This window comes from Mirounga leonina, unplaced genomic scaffold (genome assembly GCF_011800145.1).
Source record: "Mirounga leonina isolate KUSES-001 unplaced genomic scaffold, KU_Mleo_1.0 Mir_174, whole genome shotgun sequence".
Taxonomy (NCBI): domain Eukaryota; kingdom Metazoa; phylum Chordata; class Mammalia; order Carnivora; family Phocidae; genus Mirounga; species Mirounga leonina.
The window spans coordinates 15,877,104-15,896,499 of record NW_023270451.1 but is presented as its reverse complement, the minus strand read 5'-3'; the positions used below and the strand labels follow the sequence as shown (position 1 = coordinate 15,896,499).

Below are 19,396 nucleotides of genomic sequence, written 5' to 3'. Positions count from 1 at the left end.
TTCCTTGAATAGCAGCAGTGTCAGTATTCCCATGATTAACTCTGTCTTTCTTTCTTTCTTTTTTTTAAGATTTATTTATTTATATTAGAGAAAGAGAGCACCAGCGGGAGGGGCAGAGGGAGAGGGAGAGAGAATCTCAAGCAGACTGCGGGGCTCGATCTCAGGACCCTGAAATCACAACCTGAGCCAAAACCAAGAGTAAGACGTTTAACTGTGCCATCGAGGAGTCCTTGTGATTAACTATTTCTTCTATAATTCCACTTGAGTTCAATTCAAATTTCACTTCCAATGTCAGCACTTTCCGTTTCTTCACCACATTTTCATCTTTGTTGGTCAGTTCACTTTCAATTATCCATTTTTGTAAAACATCATGTGGGTTTATCACCAAGACACAAGGAAGCAACACAACTACAGGTTTTGATTTCTGTGCATGGACTAATAACACATGAACAGTGACCAACGCTAGGCAGACTTAGAAAGAAGTGATGTGACTGGTCACTGATCATTATGTGCATTTGTTATTAACACAGTGATTTGTAGACTAAGGTGCCAGCAACAAAATTTTATTTTATGCAATTACTCACAGTTAATATATCCTGGTAGTCAAACTCGAACTGTGTTATTAGAGGCCTGGTATTAACTGAATTGTAGTAACTGAAATAGTACATATTGGAACTGTGCAAAGTGAGGACTGCCCCATTTATTAACTACAAACAGAATAATTCATTACATGTTAGCATAAATAATGTATTTTATAAAATGTGTCTTTTCCAAAACAACAAAAAATTAGCAAGAATAGCATTGTTGTACCTCTTTGCAAATATCTTTAATGTTGTGTTGAATAGAAGAGAATAAATCCTCATATCTGTTTCTGTATTCAAGTTATTTTAATATTATACACCATGTAGCCTCTGGAAAACTCCACTGCACACTTGTTAAAGAATGGGAACATAAAAGGCAAATACTGTCTTAAAACTGTTAAGAAAATAATTTCTGACCTTTTGGACCTCTGAAGGGGTGAAAGTCCAGGAGTACATTTTGAGAACCACGACCTAAGGCATTCTTAGTATGTAAATAACATTTCTCCTAGAATACTAGTAATTATATATTCTTGAGAGCACTGAGAAAATAATTATTCAAATAATTTTCAGTCTTCTTTGGTCAGGACAAGTAATTTTGACAGCGGTGGATTAACATTCAGTACATGGTATTATCTATAACTACACCTAGGACTCAAAGGCGGAAGCCATTATGTAAAGAAAAAATAAGAACAGCTAAGAAAGAAGCAACACTGATGAAGTGGTCTCTGGTACCTAAAAGATAGTCAAGTTAGATAAATATCAGATGTAATGCATGAGTAAATGAATAGAAACAAAAAGAAGATAAACAGATAAACCAGATTAAAAGGGACTTGAAAACTTGTTTTTGTTCCCTATGTCCATCTCATTGGCAATACAGGAGAAAAATGAAATGTTGCCATTCCTTAGCAAACTTTTAATAAGAATAAGTAAGTATAATGTTCTTATTCAGTAAGAGATTGAAAAATGTTCCTAAAATGAATAAGCAAAACCCCTAGTTTGGTTTTTGACCTAAATAAAAGGAAACTTTGTAATGTTTTAATCTTTCCCTCCAATCTTCATTAGGTAGGACTCTACGATCACATTCAAGGCAGAAGTAATCTATTGCTTTAAAAAATTATGGCATTTAAGATCGGAATGCACATCAGTGAAATGAAGTGAAAATTTTACTTAAAGATAAAAATAACTACTTATTTCATCAAAAAGAGCTAGGTTTGAATGTTCAATTTCTTTTTTTAAAATAGATATTTATTTATTTGACAGAGAGAGAGAGAGCGCATGCAAGCTGGGGGAGCAGCAGGCAGAGGGAGAAGCAGGCTCCCTGCTGAGCAGGGACCCTGATGCGGGACTCGATTCCAGGATCCTGGGATCATGACCTGAGCCGAAGGCAGACGCTTAACCGACTGAGCCACCCAGGTGCCCCTGAGTATTGAATTTGTACATGTAACAATCTGATAAGATTTTAGTCACTAATGTCCTCCAGGAATAATACAAAATCCTAACAAATTATCTACACTGTAAATTGTAATGGGAAGAAAGGCCGTGGGTATTAATACATATATTTTTGTAGCACCAAAAGCCATACACGCATCAATCAATAGTCAATAAAATACATGCATCTTTTTATCATGTTATCAGTAGCTTGTATTCCTACAGAAATTTGCATGACAAAAACCTAAAATGGTAAATCTCAGAGTACTAAATTACTTTTAATCCAACACCTGAAAAAAAATAAAAACAAAAATAAAAACAAAGTCCAAATATCCTAAAGCATACCTTTAGACACAAGTTCTGTTATTTCCAAGCATGAAGATATTTAAGGGTGAGACAGCATTTTAAATATTCTATTATACCAAGATTGATAAGGAAAAAAAAAAGAACGTTTCCTGCCTTTGCTTCATCATTTATATCCTACTCTCCTTCTACCAACACAAATCAAACTTTCAGAAGGTAACTTAGTTCCTTAGAATCCATGTTTTACTTGTAGCTAGCCAAGTCTTCCCACTCAACACTTATTTCTCTAGAATCATGTAGCTAGCTCCATTATGCCAAAATAATGAGAATCTTTTCCTCCATAACACAGTAACTAGCTAAGATGTGCTATAAAAACCAAACCTGTAAAAAGAATTTCAATACATCTAAAAAAATATCACACAGATGCTGAGCTATTTCCTGATAGTGATGACATTAATATTAGTCATCTATTTCCTGAAGAGGACTGATTTTAAAATAATGAAATGACAATTTGATGAATGTCTAAAAATACCAAATCAAGGCTAAGTAACAGCTTTTACATAAGAATTAAAAATTCAAAAATGTTCATAAAAGGGTTGTATAATTAAGCACAGTTTTTAAAATGTCTCTGTCTAAACAGATTCTCTTTTCCACTTTCAATGCCCAAAGAAAATATTTGTTGGGTCAGAAATAGACAAGAATGATTGTGAATAAAACCTTCAAACCTAAGAAAGCATTAACTTCCTTTTTCTCTTTGGCAACATACCAAGAAAAATGAGAGAGTTACAAAAACTGTGTTTAAAAAATCTTATTTACACTACATTAAACTAATTCCTCCCATGTCATAGATTTGTAACATAATTTTAACTATAAATAATTAAAAAGTAAAAATGTGACAACAAAATAAAAAAATATATTATTCTGTTAAATTTCTACATTATTGGAAAGAAACTATTAAAAAGTGGAAATCCACCTTTAATATTTAAGGCTCTGCATTAGTAATACATACATATATATTTACATATATGCAGAGTGATCGAGTAGGAAAAAATATATTCCTATCCCCTTACAATAAGCAAACATGCCTCAAAAATCGTAAATTTCAGGGTGCCTGGGTGGCTCAGTCAGTTGAGCGTCTGACCCGATTTGGGCTCAGGTCATGATCTCAGGGTTGTGAGATGGAGCCCACCTTCGGGCTCTGTGCTGGGTATGGAGCCTACTTAGGATTCTCTCTCTCTCCCTTTCCCTCAGTCTTCCCCGTACCCCCCGCCACTCTCTCTCCCTCTTAAAAAAACAAAAAAACCATAAATTTCACACAAAACAGATTTTTTTACCTATACCATTAAATCTCTTTACCACAGAATTATATCTGAAGATAACCAAAGTACATAAAGGCATCTAGAATCATCACATTTCAAAACTAAAAGGATTTCAGAAAAGTCATTCGTAAGTTGTATTTTTAAGTAGAACATTACATCCAAATCCTGAGACAGAATTATTTCCACTATTTCACACCAAAATTACAGAATTCCTTATAAGTTTATCACTGCTAGTAGTCTCTATCAAAGGGGCAGGTAACTATCTTCTGCCATTAATATAATATCCATCATCAATAATCAAAAAGGACATGGATGCTGGAAACAGGATACAATTTACCTAAATATAATTTATATCAGTAACTGTAGATAATAGCTTATTTCCTCTTTTTTTTAAAAATTTTATTATGTTATGTTAGTCACCATACATCATTAGTTTTTGATGTGGTGATCCACGATCCATTGTTTTCGTGTAACACCCAGTGCTCCATGCAGTACGTGCCCTCCTTAATACCCATCACCGGGCTAACCAATCCCCCCTTCCCGCTCCTCTCTAAAACCCTGTTTGTTTCTCAGAGTCCATAGTCTCTCATGGTTCATCTCTCCCTCCGATTTCCCTCCCTTTGTTTTTCCCTTCCTTTTCCTAATGTCCTCCATGCTATTCCTTATGTTCCACAAATAAGTGAAACCATATGATAATTGACCTTCTCTGCTTGACTTATTTCACTTAGCATAATCTCCTCCAGTCCCAGCCATGTTGATATAAAAGTTGGGTATTCATTATTTCCTTTCTTATATTTTACACCAGAAACTCAAAAAATCTTTTAGAATCAGAAATTTGCCTTTTTTTTTTAAGTATTATGAAAGTAAGAATTCCCAAAAATCATGTATATTTCACTTTTATTTTTCTATAATTTTAATCTTTTTATAAGAAAAAAATTCTTTACACATATAATTGTAGCAAGAGTCTGCAACTACTACCACAGGCCAAATCCAACCTGTTGCCAGTTTCTATAAATAAAGTTTTATTGGAACACAGGAAAAAAAATCCCAACCAATTTCTCTGAAATGGTAGCCTAAGTCTCTCTCTTATTAGTATTTACTATCTTTAAAATTTTTACCCTATATAAAAACTAAAAAGAAAAGTATATTTTAAAATATTTTCCCCACCTGTACTGACAAAATTTCTTTTATTTTTCTTTTTTAATTAAGCACCTGTGAAGTGCACTATTTTATTTATTCATTTATTTATTTTTATTATGTTCAGTTAGCCAACACACTACATCAAAAACTAATAATGTACTATATGTTGACAAATTTCTTTTAAAGAGAATTGTTAACCTAAGTACTTTAAGGATGAAATACTACACAATTAACATCTTGTATTGCTATATAAGCAGATTGATGACAACAGACTGCCCAACATGAAAAATAACATTAGATGCACTATCTTAAAAAAAAAAGGCTAAGACAAAATTTTCCAAAAAAAATAAAAATAAACATCTAAAATTAGAAAGCTATCAAACCAAGAAGACTTCCCATCTTAACATAAATTAACTCATTAAATCTCTTATATGAAAGAACTCCCAATTAAAATCATTTTAATAAAGAATACTTTATACCCTTGGACCACATATCCTTCTGGAATCCAAATGCTCTTTATCCAATAACAGACGAAAATATTCAAGTAACATATTTTAACATTGGTAAACTATCTAGTAAACTAGATATTCACAGCAGCAATACAGCAATAGGAAGAACTGGGGCTTTAATATCAGAAGGCCTTGGATTCACACCTGGCTTTGCTGTTATCCATTCCTGTCAAGACACTTAACCTCTCTGAACCTCAGTTTCCTCAGTAATCAATTACCAAATTACTGTGAAGATTAAAAGAGATAGCATATATAAAGTATTTAATTTTTAACTTACACAAAAATTACTAAATGTTAGCACATATCCTCTTTCTTTTTAGAGCATCAGCATTTCACTGAATAACATCTAAGCACAGAAAAAGAGGCAAGAATTTCAAGTGTCTGTATGTAAACTGATTTTCTAAAGGACTTAATAGGTAGCAATCATGGTTTATGAACACCAGAAATGCTAAGAAAATGAAGGTTCCCATTTTCTGATTCTATGGCTCAAATACAAACACATATACCCACATGCGATTTAGAACCAGTTCATATGTAGCCACAGACACTGAAGGAAGCACATAAGGAGAAAGAATAGGTTTTGAAATCAGATATATTTGGGTTTGAACTCTAGCAATGTTAGGCTTAACTATAAAATAAATCTGATTGAAACAGAAATTGCTTCAATTAAATTAAAGAATTTTCATTACTAGTCATAAATGCTCATCTAATATTTTTCCTCCAAAAAGCCTATTCTGCATGCATGACATAAATTATTTTCCTCATATGTTAAACACAAAAAAAGAGCACAGGCGGGGGGAGCTGCAAGTAGAGCAGGCAGAGGGAGAAGCAGGCTCCCCACTGAGCAAGGAGCCTGATGCAGGACTCAAACTAAAACTCTAATATCATTAGAGATTAATCATTAGGGTGACTTTTAAAAAATAAGTGATGATGATTCTTCAATTCAACCTTCGACCTTATTTTGGAAATGGTCATCCACTGCTATTATTCTTCAGTAGTTATAATTACCTCATTTGATAAACATGCCTACTATGTACTAAATGCTGGAAATGAACTAGATGCTGAATAAACTATGATTCCAGTGTTTGAGAAATTCACATTCTAGTAAAAGACAAAAAGATAATTAGATTACAGCATAATTGGTGCTATATTTATTTATAGAACCTATTCCAGAAAAGACTTCAGATTGCTTATGAGGGCATATAAAATACCATCAGTTGGCTGTATAAATTAAAACTGGGGAAGGTGAAAAATGTGGGAACAGACTAAGGAGGATGGAGTAAATGGTGGTAGACCAATGCTCCCACAGAGTACAGCTAGAAAAACTGGGAGAAGGGGGAGGAATTACAGAAATCATATGTTTGAAGCCTGCAGAGAGAAAGAGTGGCTGAAACAGTATGAATTAGAGAGGTAAGGACTCCAGAAAGAGGAAAGCTCAAAAATCAGTGGGCTGCTAGAGTTGCTTTTACCCAGGAATGTCCGCCAATTCTGAGTGTGGCAGGGTCTAACTCCCACAGAAGACTGCTAGCAGGGAACAGAAAAACCAGGAAAGCTTTTGAAGGAGACCTGGGAAGGCCTCAAACACCTTCTTGTCATCAGAAGACTAAAATCCTAATCACAAAGCCTCTGATTAACAGAATAAAGCATCTGGTAGTTCCAGAAGACAAAATAATTGTTTACGACTACCAGAGAAAGGGTGCTGAAAAATATACCAAACCTAGGTTGAAAACCCTGGATGGTCAGGGGCAAATGAAAGGCTGAGCAAGACTTCCCAGGGTTGATATCCAGCCTGGATTCGGCACCATCCCTGACTAGATGAAGGTGATCAGCTACCACTCTATCTTCCCGAGGAAGATAACATTAGTAAAGAAAGTGAGCACTACCCTGTATTATGAGCAATGGGCACTAGTATGCTTTTGACCACGTTTTCTTCAAATTGACAGGTGCACTCCACCTGTTTACTCCTCTGTGGTCTTTTTCTACTATATGTTATGTTTTAATGAATACTTTTGACATAATGGTTGACAAAAGGGTAAGTACAATAGCACCTAGAGAACAACAAAAGTGCTGAAAAAAATTTAATACATACTATCTGGCATTCAATTAAAAAAATCTAGATATGCCAAAAAATAAGACTACATGACAAAAAGAGGAAGAGAGAAAACACAATAAAAAGATGTAAGATGATACAAATATTCTAAATTAGTGATAAGAACTTTAAGGTAACTATGATTAATATGACCTAGGGAAGACAGGAAAAGATGGATATAGATAAAAAGATAGTATTTTTATAAGAGGATTAGAATCTATTAAAAAAGAATCAAATAAAAATTCTAAAACCATCTGAAATTAAAAACTCATTTAATTTACTCAGATGAGAAACAGAAGACAAGATTAATTCAAAGGAAAAGAAGTCGATAGAATATATACAAACTGAAGTAGAGAGAGAATAAAGAAGAGCAGATACAGAAAAGAAAGAACATAAGTCAAGTGGAGCCTGGTAAAATTTAACACACATGTAATTGGAGTGTAAAAAGATAATAGCTAAAATTTTTCCAAATCTGATGGAAGAGCAATGACAAGGGTAAATATGTAGGTAAATGCAAATGTGTATTGCCTGAATATCAAGTATAAAATACAGCAATAAAAGACTCTTGCAGAATTTAAAATATATGTAGACTTAAAATGTCCAAGATGAGAATGAATAAATGGTTCTAACACTACTGGGGAAGCAGATGGAGTTAAATTTATGTTACACTGTGATAAATCAAGTGTAACTGCAAAAGGATAGGAATCTAACATATATACAGAACAAGAAAAAAAATTTATGACTAAAGTTCATTGAGAGAAAAACTGGAATAGTGGAATAAAAAATACTGATTTATAAGAAGGCAAGGAAAGAGAAAAAAGTAAACATAAAACAAAGAGTAAAATGGTAGCTATAAACCCAAACACAGTAACATTAAATGTAAATGGGCTAAATACTCTAAATAAAAGATTAGATGAAACCCCAAACTCAATTCTATCCTGCCTACAAGAGACACTTTAAATTTAAGAACAAAAAGATTAAAAGTTAAGGATGGAAAAAGATACACCATACAAACATTAACTGAAAGAAAGCTGTTTTAACTATATTAATAGCAGACAAAATAAACTCTAAGGCAATAACAGTATTAGAGATAAAGAAAGACATTTCATGGTGACAAAGGAATCCAACCCCTACGAAGGATCACAGTTCTTTTTCTTTTTTAAAGATTTATTTATTTATTTGAAAGAGAACATGAGTGGGAGGGGCAGAGGGAGAGAGAATGTGAAGCAGAGCTGGATGCGGGGCTTGATCTCATGAGCCTGAGATCACGACCTGAGCTGAAACCAAGAGTAGGATATTTAACCGACTGCACCACTCAGGCACCCCAAGAGATCACAATTCTAAATCTGCACACACCCAGTAATAATGCAACAAAATATTGAAAGCAAAAATGACAGAACTAAAGGATGAAACAGACAAAGACACACTCAGAGACAGACTTTAACACATCTCTCTTAAAATTAGATACACTAGGCATATAAAAAACTAGTAAGGATAAAAAAGATATGAATAACACAATTAACATACTTAGATACAACTAACATAGAACATGCAATCAATGACAGAATATATATATTGTTCAAATGTACATGAAATATTTATCAAAATTAACCATATGCTATATCATAAAGCAAGCATAAACAAAATTTCAAAAGTTTGAAATCTTTCAGAGTATGTTCTCTATAAGTATAGTGGAATCAAGTTAAAAATCAATATCTAAAAACTAGAAAATCCTCCACTGTTTGAAAGTTAAATAAATTTTTAAATAACCCATGAGTCAAAGAAATCCCAACAGAAATTAGAAAACATTTTAAACTAATTAATAATAAAGATATAACACTTCAAATCCCAAAATAATGCCAAACAGGGGCATCTGTAGATTTAAAAGGCATATATTAGAAAAGAAGAAAGGCTGAAGAACGATGATCTAAATTCCCATCTCAAGAAGTTAGAAAAAGAACAGGAACTTAAAGTCAAAGAAATAATAAAAAAACCAATGAGTTAAGAAATAAATGTATGGCAGAGAAAATTAACAAAGCCAAAAGCTGACTTTTGAAAAGACACATAAAATTCATAAACTCCTGGCCAGAAAAAAAATGGGAAAAACAGAGATTAGCAATATCAGGAAAGAAAATGGAAAATTACTATAGCTTTTTTAAACAATAAAAAGATATTAAGAGAATATTTGAAAGATCTTAAGAATAAGATTGGTAATATACATGAAAAACTCACTGAAGCCTCATTCAAGAAGAAACAGGAAATCTGAATTGTACAGTGTCTGTTAAATAAATTGAATCTGTTACTAAAAGACTTCCCACAAAGACAATTAGCAGTTCAGATTTCTTCCCTGGTGAATTCTTTCAAAAGTTTAAGAAAGAAATAATCTAATGTTATACAAATTCTTCTACTGAAGAGTATTTCCCAACTTGCTTTATAAGGTCAGATAATCTTTATGACAAAACTAAACAAGGACACTGTAAGAAAGAACAATTACGGGGCGCCTGGGTGGCTCAGTCGTTGAGTGTCTGCCTTCGGCTCGGGTCATGATCCCAGAGTCCTGGGATCGAGCCCCGCGTCGGGCTCTCTGCTCAGTGGAGAGCCTGCTTCTCCCTCTCCCACTCCCCCTGCTTGTGTTCCCTCTCTCACTGTGCCTCTCTTTGTCAAATAAATAGGTAAAATCTTCAAAAAAAAAAAAAAAAGAAAGAACAATTACAGATAAATCTCTTCCATGAACATATATGTGAAAATCCCAAATGGAATATTAACTCATTGAATGCAAAGATATGTAAAAAAAGATAATACACTACAACTGTTTTTATTCCAGAGTAGTTTAACCTTCAAAAGTCAATCAATATTAATCACTACATAAACAACAAAAAAAAAGGGAGATAAATTATGTTTATTTTGATAGAAAAAACATTTGATTGCAAACATCTACCTCATGGTAAAATTTTTTTTAAAATTTTATATTAATATGTTATGTTAGTCCCCCTATAGTACAGCATTAGTTTTCGATGCAGTGACCCATGATTTATTGTTTTCATATAACACCCAGTGCTCCATGCAATACGTGCCCTCCTTAATACCCATCACTGGGCTACCCCATCCCATCACCCCCTCCCCTCTAAAACCCTCAGTTTGTTTCTCGGAGTCCACAGTCATGGTAAAATGTTTTCTGCAATACTCTGGTCCTAGCCAGTGCAGTAACACAAGAAAACAAAGGCATGAAGTTTTAAATAAGTGGATGACATGACTGTATTCAGAGTTTAAAAAAATAAAAAACTGCAGAAAATCTGTTAGAATTAATAAGTAAATCTGGTAAGATTACTACAAGACAAATATTTTAAAAGGTTGATTTTATGTCTACATATCAGCAAAAAAAGAAAATAATAAAATTTAATGTTACAATATAAAAATATAAAAGAATAAGTTTAAAAAGGGATGTATATGTATATTCCCAACTACAAACACTTTGAGAAAAACTTCAGAATATTTAAATACATGAAGGGTAATGTTCTTTTTCTTGACCTGAGTGTTAGTTACAATGTAGTGTCCTCTTCACAAAAATTCACCGACCTGTACACTTATGCTATGTGCACTTTCTGTATGCAGATTATAAATCAATAATAATTTATATGAAAAATGTGGAAGCAAAGTAGAGCTAAGAATAATGCTAAATGCATTACTCCCATGTTCTATGTATCTTTTAGAGCTTGGCCACAAATTTAACACTAAAATTTCTAAAGCTGTATAAGAAAAAAGAAGTTGTCAGTTACACATTTGTGTCCAGTCCAACTGCCTAGAGATACAATTCTTGGCACTAAAATAAGACAGCTATTTCTCATAGAAATCTTCACAAAAAGAAGACACTTCTTGACATGATAAACAATGTCCTTGACAACAACTTCAAGACGACCTTCTGTGACGGTTTCTTCTGGTGACACACAATATAGGCTGATGGAAACTTACCAAGGCACAAATGTGAAAAAGCAACTGGTGATAGGAGTGTGTGAGGCAATGCTGTCTACATACCCAGCTGCTTTGTGATGATTTGGACCAGCTCAGATATATATCTCCTAAACTCGTAAGACTGAATACATGAGTGGATAAGCGTCACATATTCCCCCTTGAATATCCCATCTTTCATCTGAGCTTCTGACATTTATCAATCAGTGAAGTTAAGATAAGCAGGGAAGGGGCGCATGGGTGGCTCAGTTGGTTAAGCTACTGCCTTCAGCTCAGATCATGATCCTGCAGTCCCGGGATGGAGTCAGGGAATCTGCTTCTCCCTCTGACCCTCCCCCTTCTCGTGTGCTCTCTCTCAAATAAATAAAATCTTTAAAAGATAAGCAGGGAAGTTACATGTGTGGAGGACAGCTCTTTTCCCTAAGTTGAGTATGAATCCATTTTAGCTAGGGGAAGAGATAATGACCTTTTATGAATGCTGAGAAGCTTATCCAGGACTAATAGCTGAAAAGATGATCATGCTACCTCCGTCATGAATACCTACTATCAGAGCTCTTAACAATCCTTAGAAATGATACTGAACCTGCTCCAAAAGAATGCAACTGAAAGTGTTGATCAAAGACCAAACCCAAAGTTCTGCCACACCCAGCATGACTAAAAGAGCTTTAGCTAAAAATATAATCACTGTAGCCAAGGTATGAACAGTCTCATGAGGCATACTCAAGCAAATAGTAACAAGGAAAGTAAGTCACTCAATTTGAAGTTCTTTAAAGGATCATATTGCCAATCATATTAACATTTTACGAATCTGCAGTTCACCCACCAAGTTCAAACATAGGAAGAGACATTTTTTCTGATTATTCATCAACTAAAATGTTAAGTTCAGAGTGCTAAAGCCCACTTACCCGAGGCCTCTGGATGCCTTTTTTTTTTTTTTTAACACATGATAAATTTACTTATCTGCTTTCCTAGTTCACAGCCAATTGTAGTAAGCACGTGAGGATAGGAAGCACAAAGGAAAGAGTTGCTAGAAACAGGCAGAGTTGTAAGAAATACAGATAACTTGGTGGGAAGCAACAGAATGGAAAAGCAGACAAAAAACTTTAAACACACAATTTTCTGGGGCCATGTCGCAAAAAGCTCTATGCATCTCAAGAGTCCTCAAGGGCAGCCACTGCATAGGACATATTCACAGAACCAGATTCAGAGTGAAGTCCTCAATAAAGATTCTATTATTCTTTAGAGAGTCTTTTTAAAGAAGGTAGAGAAATGTGTAATCCATTTTTAAGTGATTCACCCAAAATGTTTTAAATATTAATATTTATTGTGGCTTAAACACTTAAATTATAAGCTTCAGTTATACAGAAGATTGCACTCCACAACTAACGTTGAGTAGAGCACTATAGTTGATGGGAGAATTTTAAGCTTAACTCAAACATTAACAACATGGAAAATAGAAGCACCTCATTCCCTGACTACACTGGAAAAATAAGGCCCTATTGTTACTTGAAATAACATTCAAATTATGAAATAATATCTTCACCTACAGAAAACCAAGAATAACTATGTACATCTTATTAGAAGTACTTTAATTTAGAAAACCATCATTTGTCTCCACTCATCACACTTTCTCCTTAAGTGGCTCTTGTTAATCCTTTCTATCCACAAGACAGGAAAATTATGACTGTGTGAGGAGTTTCTCTTAAGGAATTGATGTAAAAATTTAACAAATGTTATATTAAAATCTGATTATGCATATATAAACTATATACTTTAATAACTTTCTCATAAAGCAATGCTGACCTACAGAAAGAGACTTTCCATTTTAATTCTCTTTGTCAACAGAAGTAAAATCAAAAGAATATGTAAGTTTTTCAATAAAATGTGGAGCTTAAAAATGACAGAAAAAAATGACTAATGTACCTGATTTTCTATGGATGAAAAATAGAGATTTAAAAAAGCCTGCAGGACTTTAAAAATTAATTTTTCAAAATTCTAAATAGTAAAGAATATGCAGGGAAAATACTAGTTGGTACAAAGAGCCAAAATCAGTCTATGAATATTTTGGAGTTGAATGTGGAATATTTAGAGGCCTAAATGACCTACTTTCTCTCCACCACAATCTGTAAAAAAGCATGATAAAATAGTACTTACTAAGTACCATACAAGTATTTTTAAGGCTACAATACATAAATGTTCAATAGAACAAAAACAAGAGATGAAAGAATTACATACATAATCACAATGAATCGAAATTAAATTCAATTCAGGTCCTGACTATCTTACCTAACCCAGCAACCCACTTCAAAAGTTCCACACCATAACAATACTGTTCTTGTACAAGGCTTCAAACCTAAAGAATTGCTTAGTTACATAATAAGGCTTTCAAACTAAGCTGAGAATATGCCTAAATTGTGTAAGGGGTAAAGAAAAGCATTATCGTATAAATATCATAGATACAGTAGAATGATATGAGGTGGTTGGGGGGCTATTTTGTTTTGATTTGCTTTGGTAAACTGTTCACAAGTTTTCTAGAGCATCAGTAGGGAAACATAAAATGGGAGACAAAGTTCAAAATGTTTTTCTTTAGAGAGAAAAAGGCACATACCTCATCTAGCTACCATTAAACATATGTGTACTATTACCCTGCTCATATTTGGGGAAATTCAAAAGAAAATATCAACACATTTTATTTGAAGTCTATTATTAGTTTTAGGGCTGTTATTGAAAGATACTAATGATGTAGGCTAAGATGATTTTACAGATGTGAAAACTAGATAATGAGATGTTTGCATGGCTTCTTAAAGAACACAACTCGTTAAGGACAAAGTAAACTTAGAACTCAAACTCTAAACCAACTTCTTCACAACTTAAATATCAAATCACCTCTAACTTGATATATAAAAATTAAAAAATGAATTCATTAAGAGACAAGGGTAAGATACCACAATTTGGTAACTCTTGAAAGGCAAAGAAACATAAATGCATAAATACTGATTTGTTCAGGCAGAGCGACTTAAAACATACAAATGGCCTAGAATGACTTTTTTCCCAAAAAGTAAAAGCCTTTTAGACAAAGCCTATCAAACAAATCCCATTACCATTGAGATGGATGATAATTTATATAAACCATCAACTCTTCATACATGAAGAACAGCCTTAGTAGTAAATCCACATAAATACACAAGTTGAAATCTAAGCCAGAAACTGAAATTTATTTTAGCTACAACACTAAATTTATGTGTAAATTATACCTGATGTCAGCACTTATATTCATTTTGCAATAGAAAACAATAATTATGCAAATAAAATTAATGAAAATACAGCAAGCCTGGGACAGCTGTCCACACAAATCAGTGTGATATGACTGAAATTTCTTAAACATAACTTAAAATGTTATTTAAATAAGATTGAGATACAAATCCCTTCTTCTGGCCTGCCTCAGATGAGGGAGCAGGTGAACATCAAGTAACCTAAAATCAGCCAGGACAAAAATGGAGAAGCAAGAGTACCCACCACTGAAATTATTCATTCAATAAATATTTGCTGAGCATCAGATGCTATAGTGTGAAGAATCATTTAAAAAAAAAAAAATTAAAAAGACAATTGAGGAAAAAACTGTCCTGTGAAGTTTAACTGTGAGGGAGCTTTTATGAAATATATTACCCCAAGAATGCTGGATCCTGCTTGAGATGATCTTTTAAAAAAATAAAATAATAATCTTTAAAATATGTAAAAGAAATCAGCTTTGATTATTGTTCTATTTTCCTAACTTAAAAAAGGAAGATTTTCCTGGATTTAAAAAAATTTAATACCTGTCTTCCTCAAAAGGTTGCATCCTAGACAGCACAAGTGGTAAATTAAACCAAGTCCACATTATTTTACTGTTTACAGCTCAAAGTGCCATACAGTTAGTGAGGCAGTTCTTCCTGCTATTTAGGCAAACATCTGTAATGGTCCAGGTTTTAAAAAAAAAAAAAAGTCCCTCAAAGTTATTGAATATAAGTCCTAGCATAAATATCTGTGCGCTGCGACAGACGCTTGACACATTTTTACACAAGAAGAAATACACAGAAATGGAAAAGGTGTCATCATTTCTTAATTCTTAGAGGATTACCGATGGTTGCTGCTGAGGTGTTTGGTGAAAAATCAGTTATTTCTGAATACAGATACTAATTATTCCCTTTATGTTTCCATATTTCCTAGAGTAAAGGAATACTACATTTATAATTAGAAACTCCTTAAGGAAAGGCAGACTTGGAATAAAACACTGACACGAAGACTAGGTATCCTCCACAAGTCCCACTCTTTGTAACAACTGCAGAAACTGCACTAGCTCTGCAATGTAAAAGTGGAGAGAAAACACACACACACACACACGGTAGGCTTGTAGTAGACACTCAATACTGGCCGAATGAAATAACTGAATATATGCGTAAACAAGCCAAAACAAAAACAAAATCCATTCCGATTCTGAAGCAACACGGTAACGACTTTACCAAAAGCTGGCTGACAGCTTAATGAGCACTAAATGAAAGAGCTTTTCCTTCTTGTCCTCCTCTTACTCTGACACTGGAAGACACATGCAAAACAAATCCTCCCCCAGCCCCGCCCCAAGCCCTATCCTCGCTCGTCTCTGAAACTGTCGGAAAGTGCGGGGCCTCGCGGTGCCCAGACCCGGGCCCCTCTCAGGGCGCTCGCGCCCGCGGGCACGCCCGGTGCTGCAGAGCCTGGGCCACGGCCCCCCAGTCCGCGGGGCCCCCAGTGGCTCACGCCCTCAACCCTCAGCCCTCGGCGCCGGCGGCCCCCTCCCCTCGCTGCGAGCCGCGCCGTACCTGCACACCGTGATGAGGTTCCTCCTCTCCACCGCAGCATTGCGGGCGCTCAGGCTCTTCTTGCCGCCGCCGCCCCCGCCGCGGCTCCCGCTCAGGCCCCCCAGGCTCCGGGAGGCCATGGCGGGCTGACCTCCGCGCCCCTTTTGTCTGCTGCGACCCCTCCCGCCCCCCACACCTGCTCCCCAATGCTCTCGCTCGTTCTGCGACCGTGGGGGCACTGGAGGGTCGTGGGGCAAGGAGCGGGGACCGACGGAGGGTGTGGAAGACCGCGGGGGAACTCGTACCGGGGCACTGACGGCTCGCGCTCCGCACCCAAGCTCCACACACACACACAGACACACTCACACACACTCACGCGCACACACGCACGCACCTCCCCCGCCCTCGCGCGCGCCGCCGACCGCAGGGCGGCGCGTGCGGGGCGGTGTCGGGCGCTCCCTGCTTCCCGAGGGACCTCGGCTGCCAGCACGCGCGCGTGCCCGCCGGCCCGCACGCCCTACCACCTGCCTTCGGCCGCCACTCGCGCCCCAGGCGCGACTGCTGCGGTGAGGCCACGGGCCTCGCGTGCGCAGCCCCGCCCTCCCTGCACCTATCAGGCCAACGCAGTCCACCTGGAGCCAATCGTGGCAAGCGAGGGGCGGGGCCGGCCGCGTGGCTCTTTAAAGTAACGTGCTCGAGCACCGCCCCGGCGCGTGGGCAGCTGTCAAGACGCCGGGCTCGCGCTCGCAGCCCGCGTGCCGCAAGCAGCCGGCACGCAGCGGAGCAGCGCTGCAGTTTGCACGGGGATTGTGGGATGCGTGGCGCCGGAGAGCCCCGGGAGGAATGCTGATCGTTGCCGGGAGCCCCACTTTAACCGCTGGGATCTCTAGCTTTAGCGGCTGATCTTTTTTACGCCGGAAGCCTATTCTCAGGTCCACAGACCCAAAGAAGCAGCAGCCTGGCGCTCGCAACAGACCCAGGACTTGGCTCCCAGGAAAGGAGCAGGGTTCCTTTTGTCCTAACTCCCTCTGGCCTGGAAAACAGCCACAAATAGCCGGGGGAGGGAAACTGCCTGTAGAATATCCCCCTTGGGCGTCTGATGGTGGGATTTCTTGGCCGTCCACGCCACGTCGCTCCTACCTTAGCCCCAGCACGTCCTGCAGACAGGACTGACCGCCCACGTGAGAACGAGCGCGGTGCTGTTGTGCACCCTTCTCCCGGCCTAGGCAGAGACCCCGGAACTGGGTGAGGAACAGTGAGTCTAGGGGCAGTTTGGGCCTTGGCTTCTCTGGGCTGCTCCCGGAGAAGAGTGCCGCCCTGGTCGCGCGTGTTTGGAATCTAGCGCCCACTTTGCAACGCTTCTTCACCCTCCGGCCTTACGAGCAGGAAGGTCCTAGCCTCTGCCGCCTTCTCCCGCCCTCACCTAAGTGGCCGTCTATCTCCCTGTGCTCGGATTTCAGAGTGAAACCCCTAACTACTGTCCCTGTGGAGCCTAGCATGGTACCCCGCATACAACAGGTTCTCAGTAAATGTTCGTTAACTGTAACTTGAAGTTACATTTAGCATTATTTTACTGTAATTTTACAATTTTGGTAGTTCCAAAATCCTTATTCCACCTCTGGTTTTGAAGCTTCTGTCAAAGAAGATCGTTATAGAACATACAGTTTAGTATCGATATCCTTGTATTTAGTGTATATTATACAAAGGAGGGACTGTTGCTCTATGTTGAACGCTTAAAAAACAGTTTTGTATAATAAAGCTGTAGATGACTAATATTTGAGTTTGTAAAAAATTTTAAATCTCTTAAAATCATTATGGCAAAAACAGCCCCTTTAAGCTACTAAGTCTAATCATGGTAGAATAAAGATCTGTGTGGGGAAAAAAATAATTGTCTCAACTAACTTACTGCAATAAACATTAACACATTAAAATTAGAGAAAATAACTTAGACTTTAAACTTTCTCTTTCACAATAATAAAAGCAGGAGGGTTTTCTATGTCGACGCACTTGTTTCCAAACATCTCTTGTCTTCTCCATGGTAACATGGACCCTTTAAGGAGAGTTGCTGTTCAAGAAGCTCCAATTAACTTGTTTCCTCTTGCTACACCAACAGTTTGAATTCAGAAGTAGCCATCAGGAAACAGATGCACTAGCTACAGAGGCAGTCTCTGTAAAGTATTTGCACTGGCAATGACAAATACGACTCAAATTGAAATTTTTGTGGTTTAAACGCAGATGAAAACTGCATAAGGAAAAGAGTGGAAAGCCATCAATTACCAAGAAAATTCCTAGACACCTATGCGGGTTTGTCCCGTGGGAGAGAGAAGACACACATCCTTCATACTTACCAAGAAGACAAAACCGAGGGTGCCTGGGTGGCTTAGTAGGTTAAGCATCTACGTTTGGCTCAGGTCGTGATCCCAGGGTCTTGGGATTCAGTCCTGCGTTGAGCTTGCTTCCCCCTCTGCATCCTTCTCTGTCTCTCATGAAAAAATAAATAAAATCTTTAAAAAAAAGAGACAAAACCAAGTGGTCATGTCAAATACAGAAGAGTAAGGTGTCATTATTCTCAAAATTGGCTTTCTAGTCTCACGTACATTTTTTTAAGATTTTGGGTTTTTTTTATTTTTTTAAAGATTTTTATTTATTTATTTGACAGAGACACAGGGAGAGCAGGAACACAAGGAGGGGCAGAGGGAGAAGGAGAAGCAGGCTTCCCACGATCAGGGAGCCTGATGGGGGCTTGATCCCAGGATCCTGGGATCATGACCTGAGCTGAAGGCAGACGCTTAAAGACTAAGCCACCCAGGCGCCCCAAGATTTTGTTTATTTAGTTGAGAGAGAGAATGTGAGAGAGGGAGAGCACAATCAGGGGGAGGGGCAGAGGGAGAGGGAGAAGCAGACTGCCCGCCCAGCAGGGAGCCGGACTGGGCCTTGATCCCAGAACCCTAGGATCATGACCTGAGCCAAAAGCTGACGCTTAACCGACTGAGCCACCCAGGCACACTCAGGTATATTTTCATGTTGTTTGTGCTATAAATTTATATTTATGACTGAAGACTTAGTAAAACTTCATCTTAGATGATTAGGTAATAGAGTTTTCAAATGCTACTTTTCAGGGGATTCAGTTGACATAGGTATTTGCTGAAAAAGATTTCTCATTAAGAAAGGCCATTTTTTTGTATGTACAGTGAGTCATTAAGCTGCCACATGGGGGCCTTATTTGATAACGGTTTTCCTTAATTGT

The 19,396-nt window shown here is 37.2% G+C and overlaps 1 protein-coding gene across 4 annotated transcripts in view; it reads right to left on the bottom strand.

The window, feature by feature from the left end:
• RUNDC3B (RUN domain containing 3B) overlaps positions 1-16,648 on the bottom strand; it is a 128,398-nt gene extending 111,750 nt beyond the window's left edge. For 2 of the 4 annotated variants that reach the window (XM_035020492.1, XM_035020493.1), the window contains exon 1: positions 16,171-16,648. In XM_035020492.1, coding sequence (XP_034876383.1) covers positions 16,171-16,289 — 119 coding nt within the window. In that variant the 5' untranslated portion in view covers positions 16,290-16,648. The remainder of the gene's footprint in view (positions 1-16,170) is intronic. The other 2 variants (XM_035020490.1, XM_035020491.1) reach the window with 1 other exon arrangement.
• Between the last annotated feature and the right edge of the window lie 2,748 nt (positions 16,649-19,396).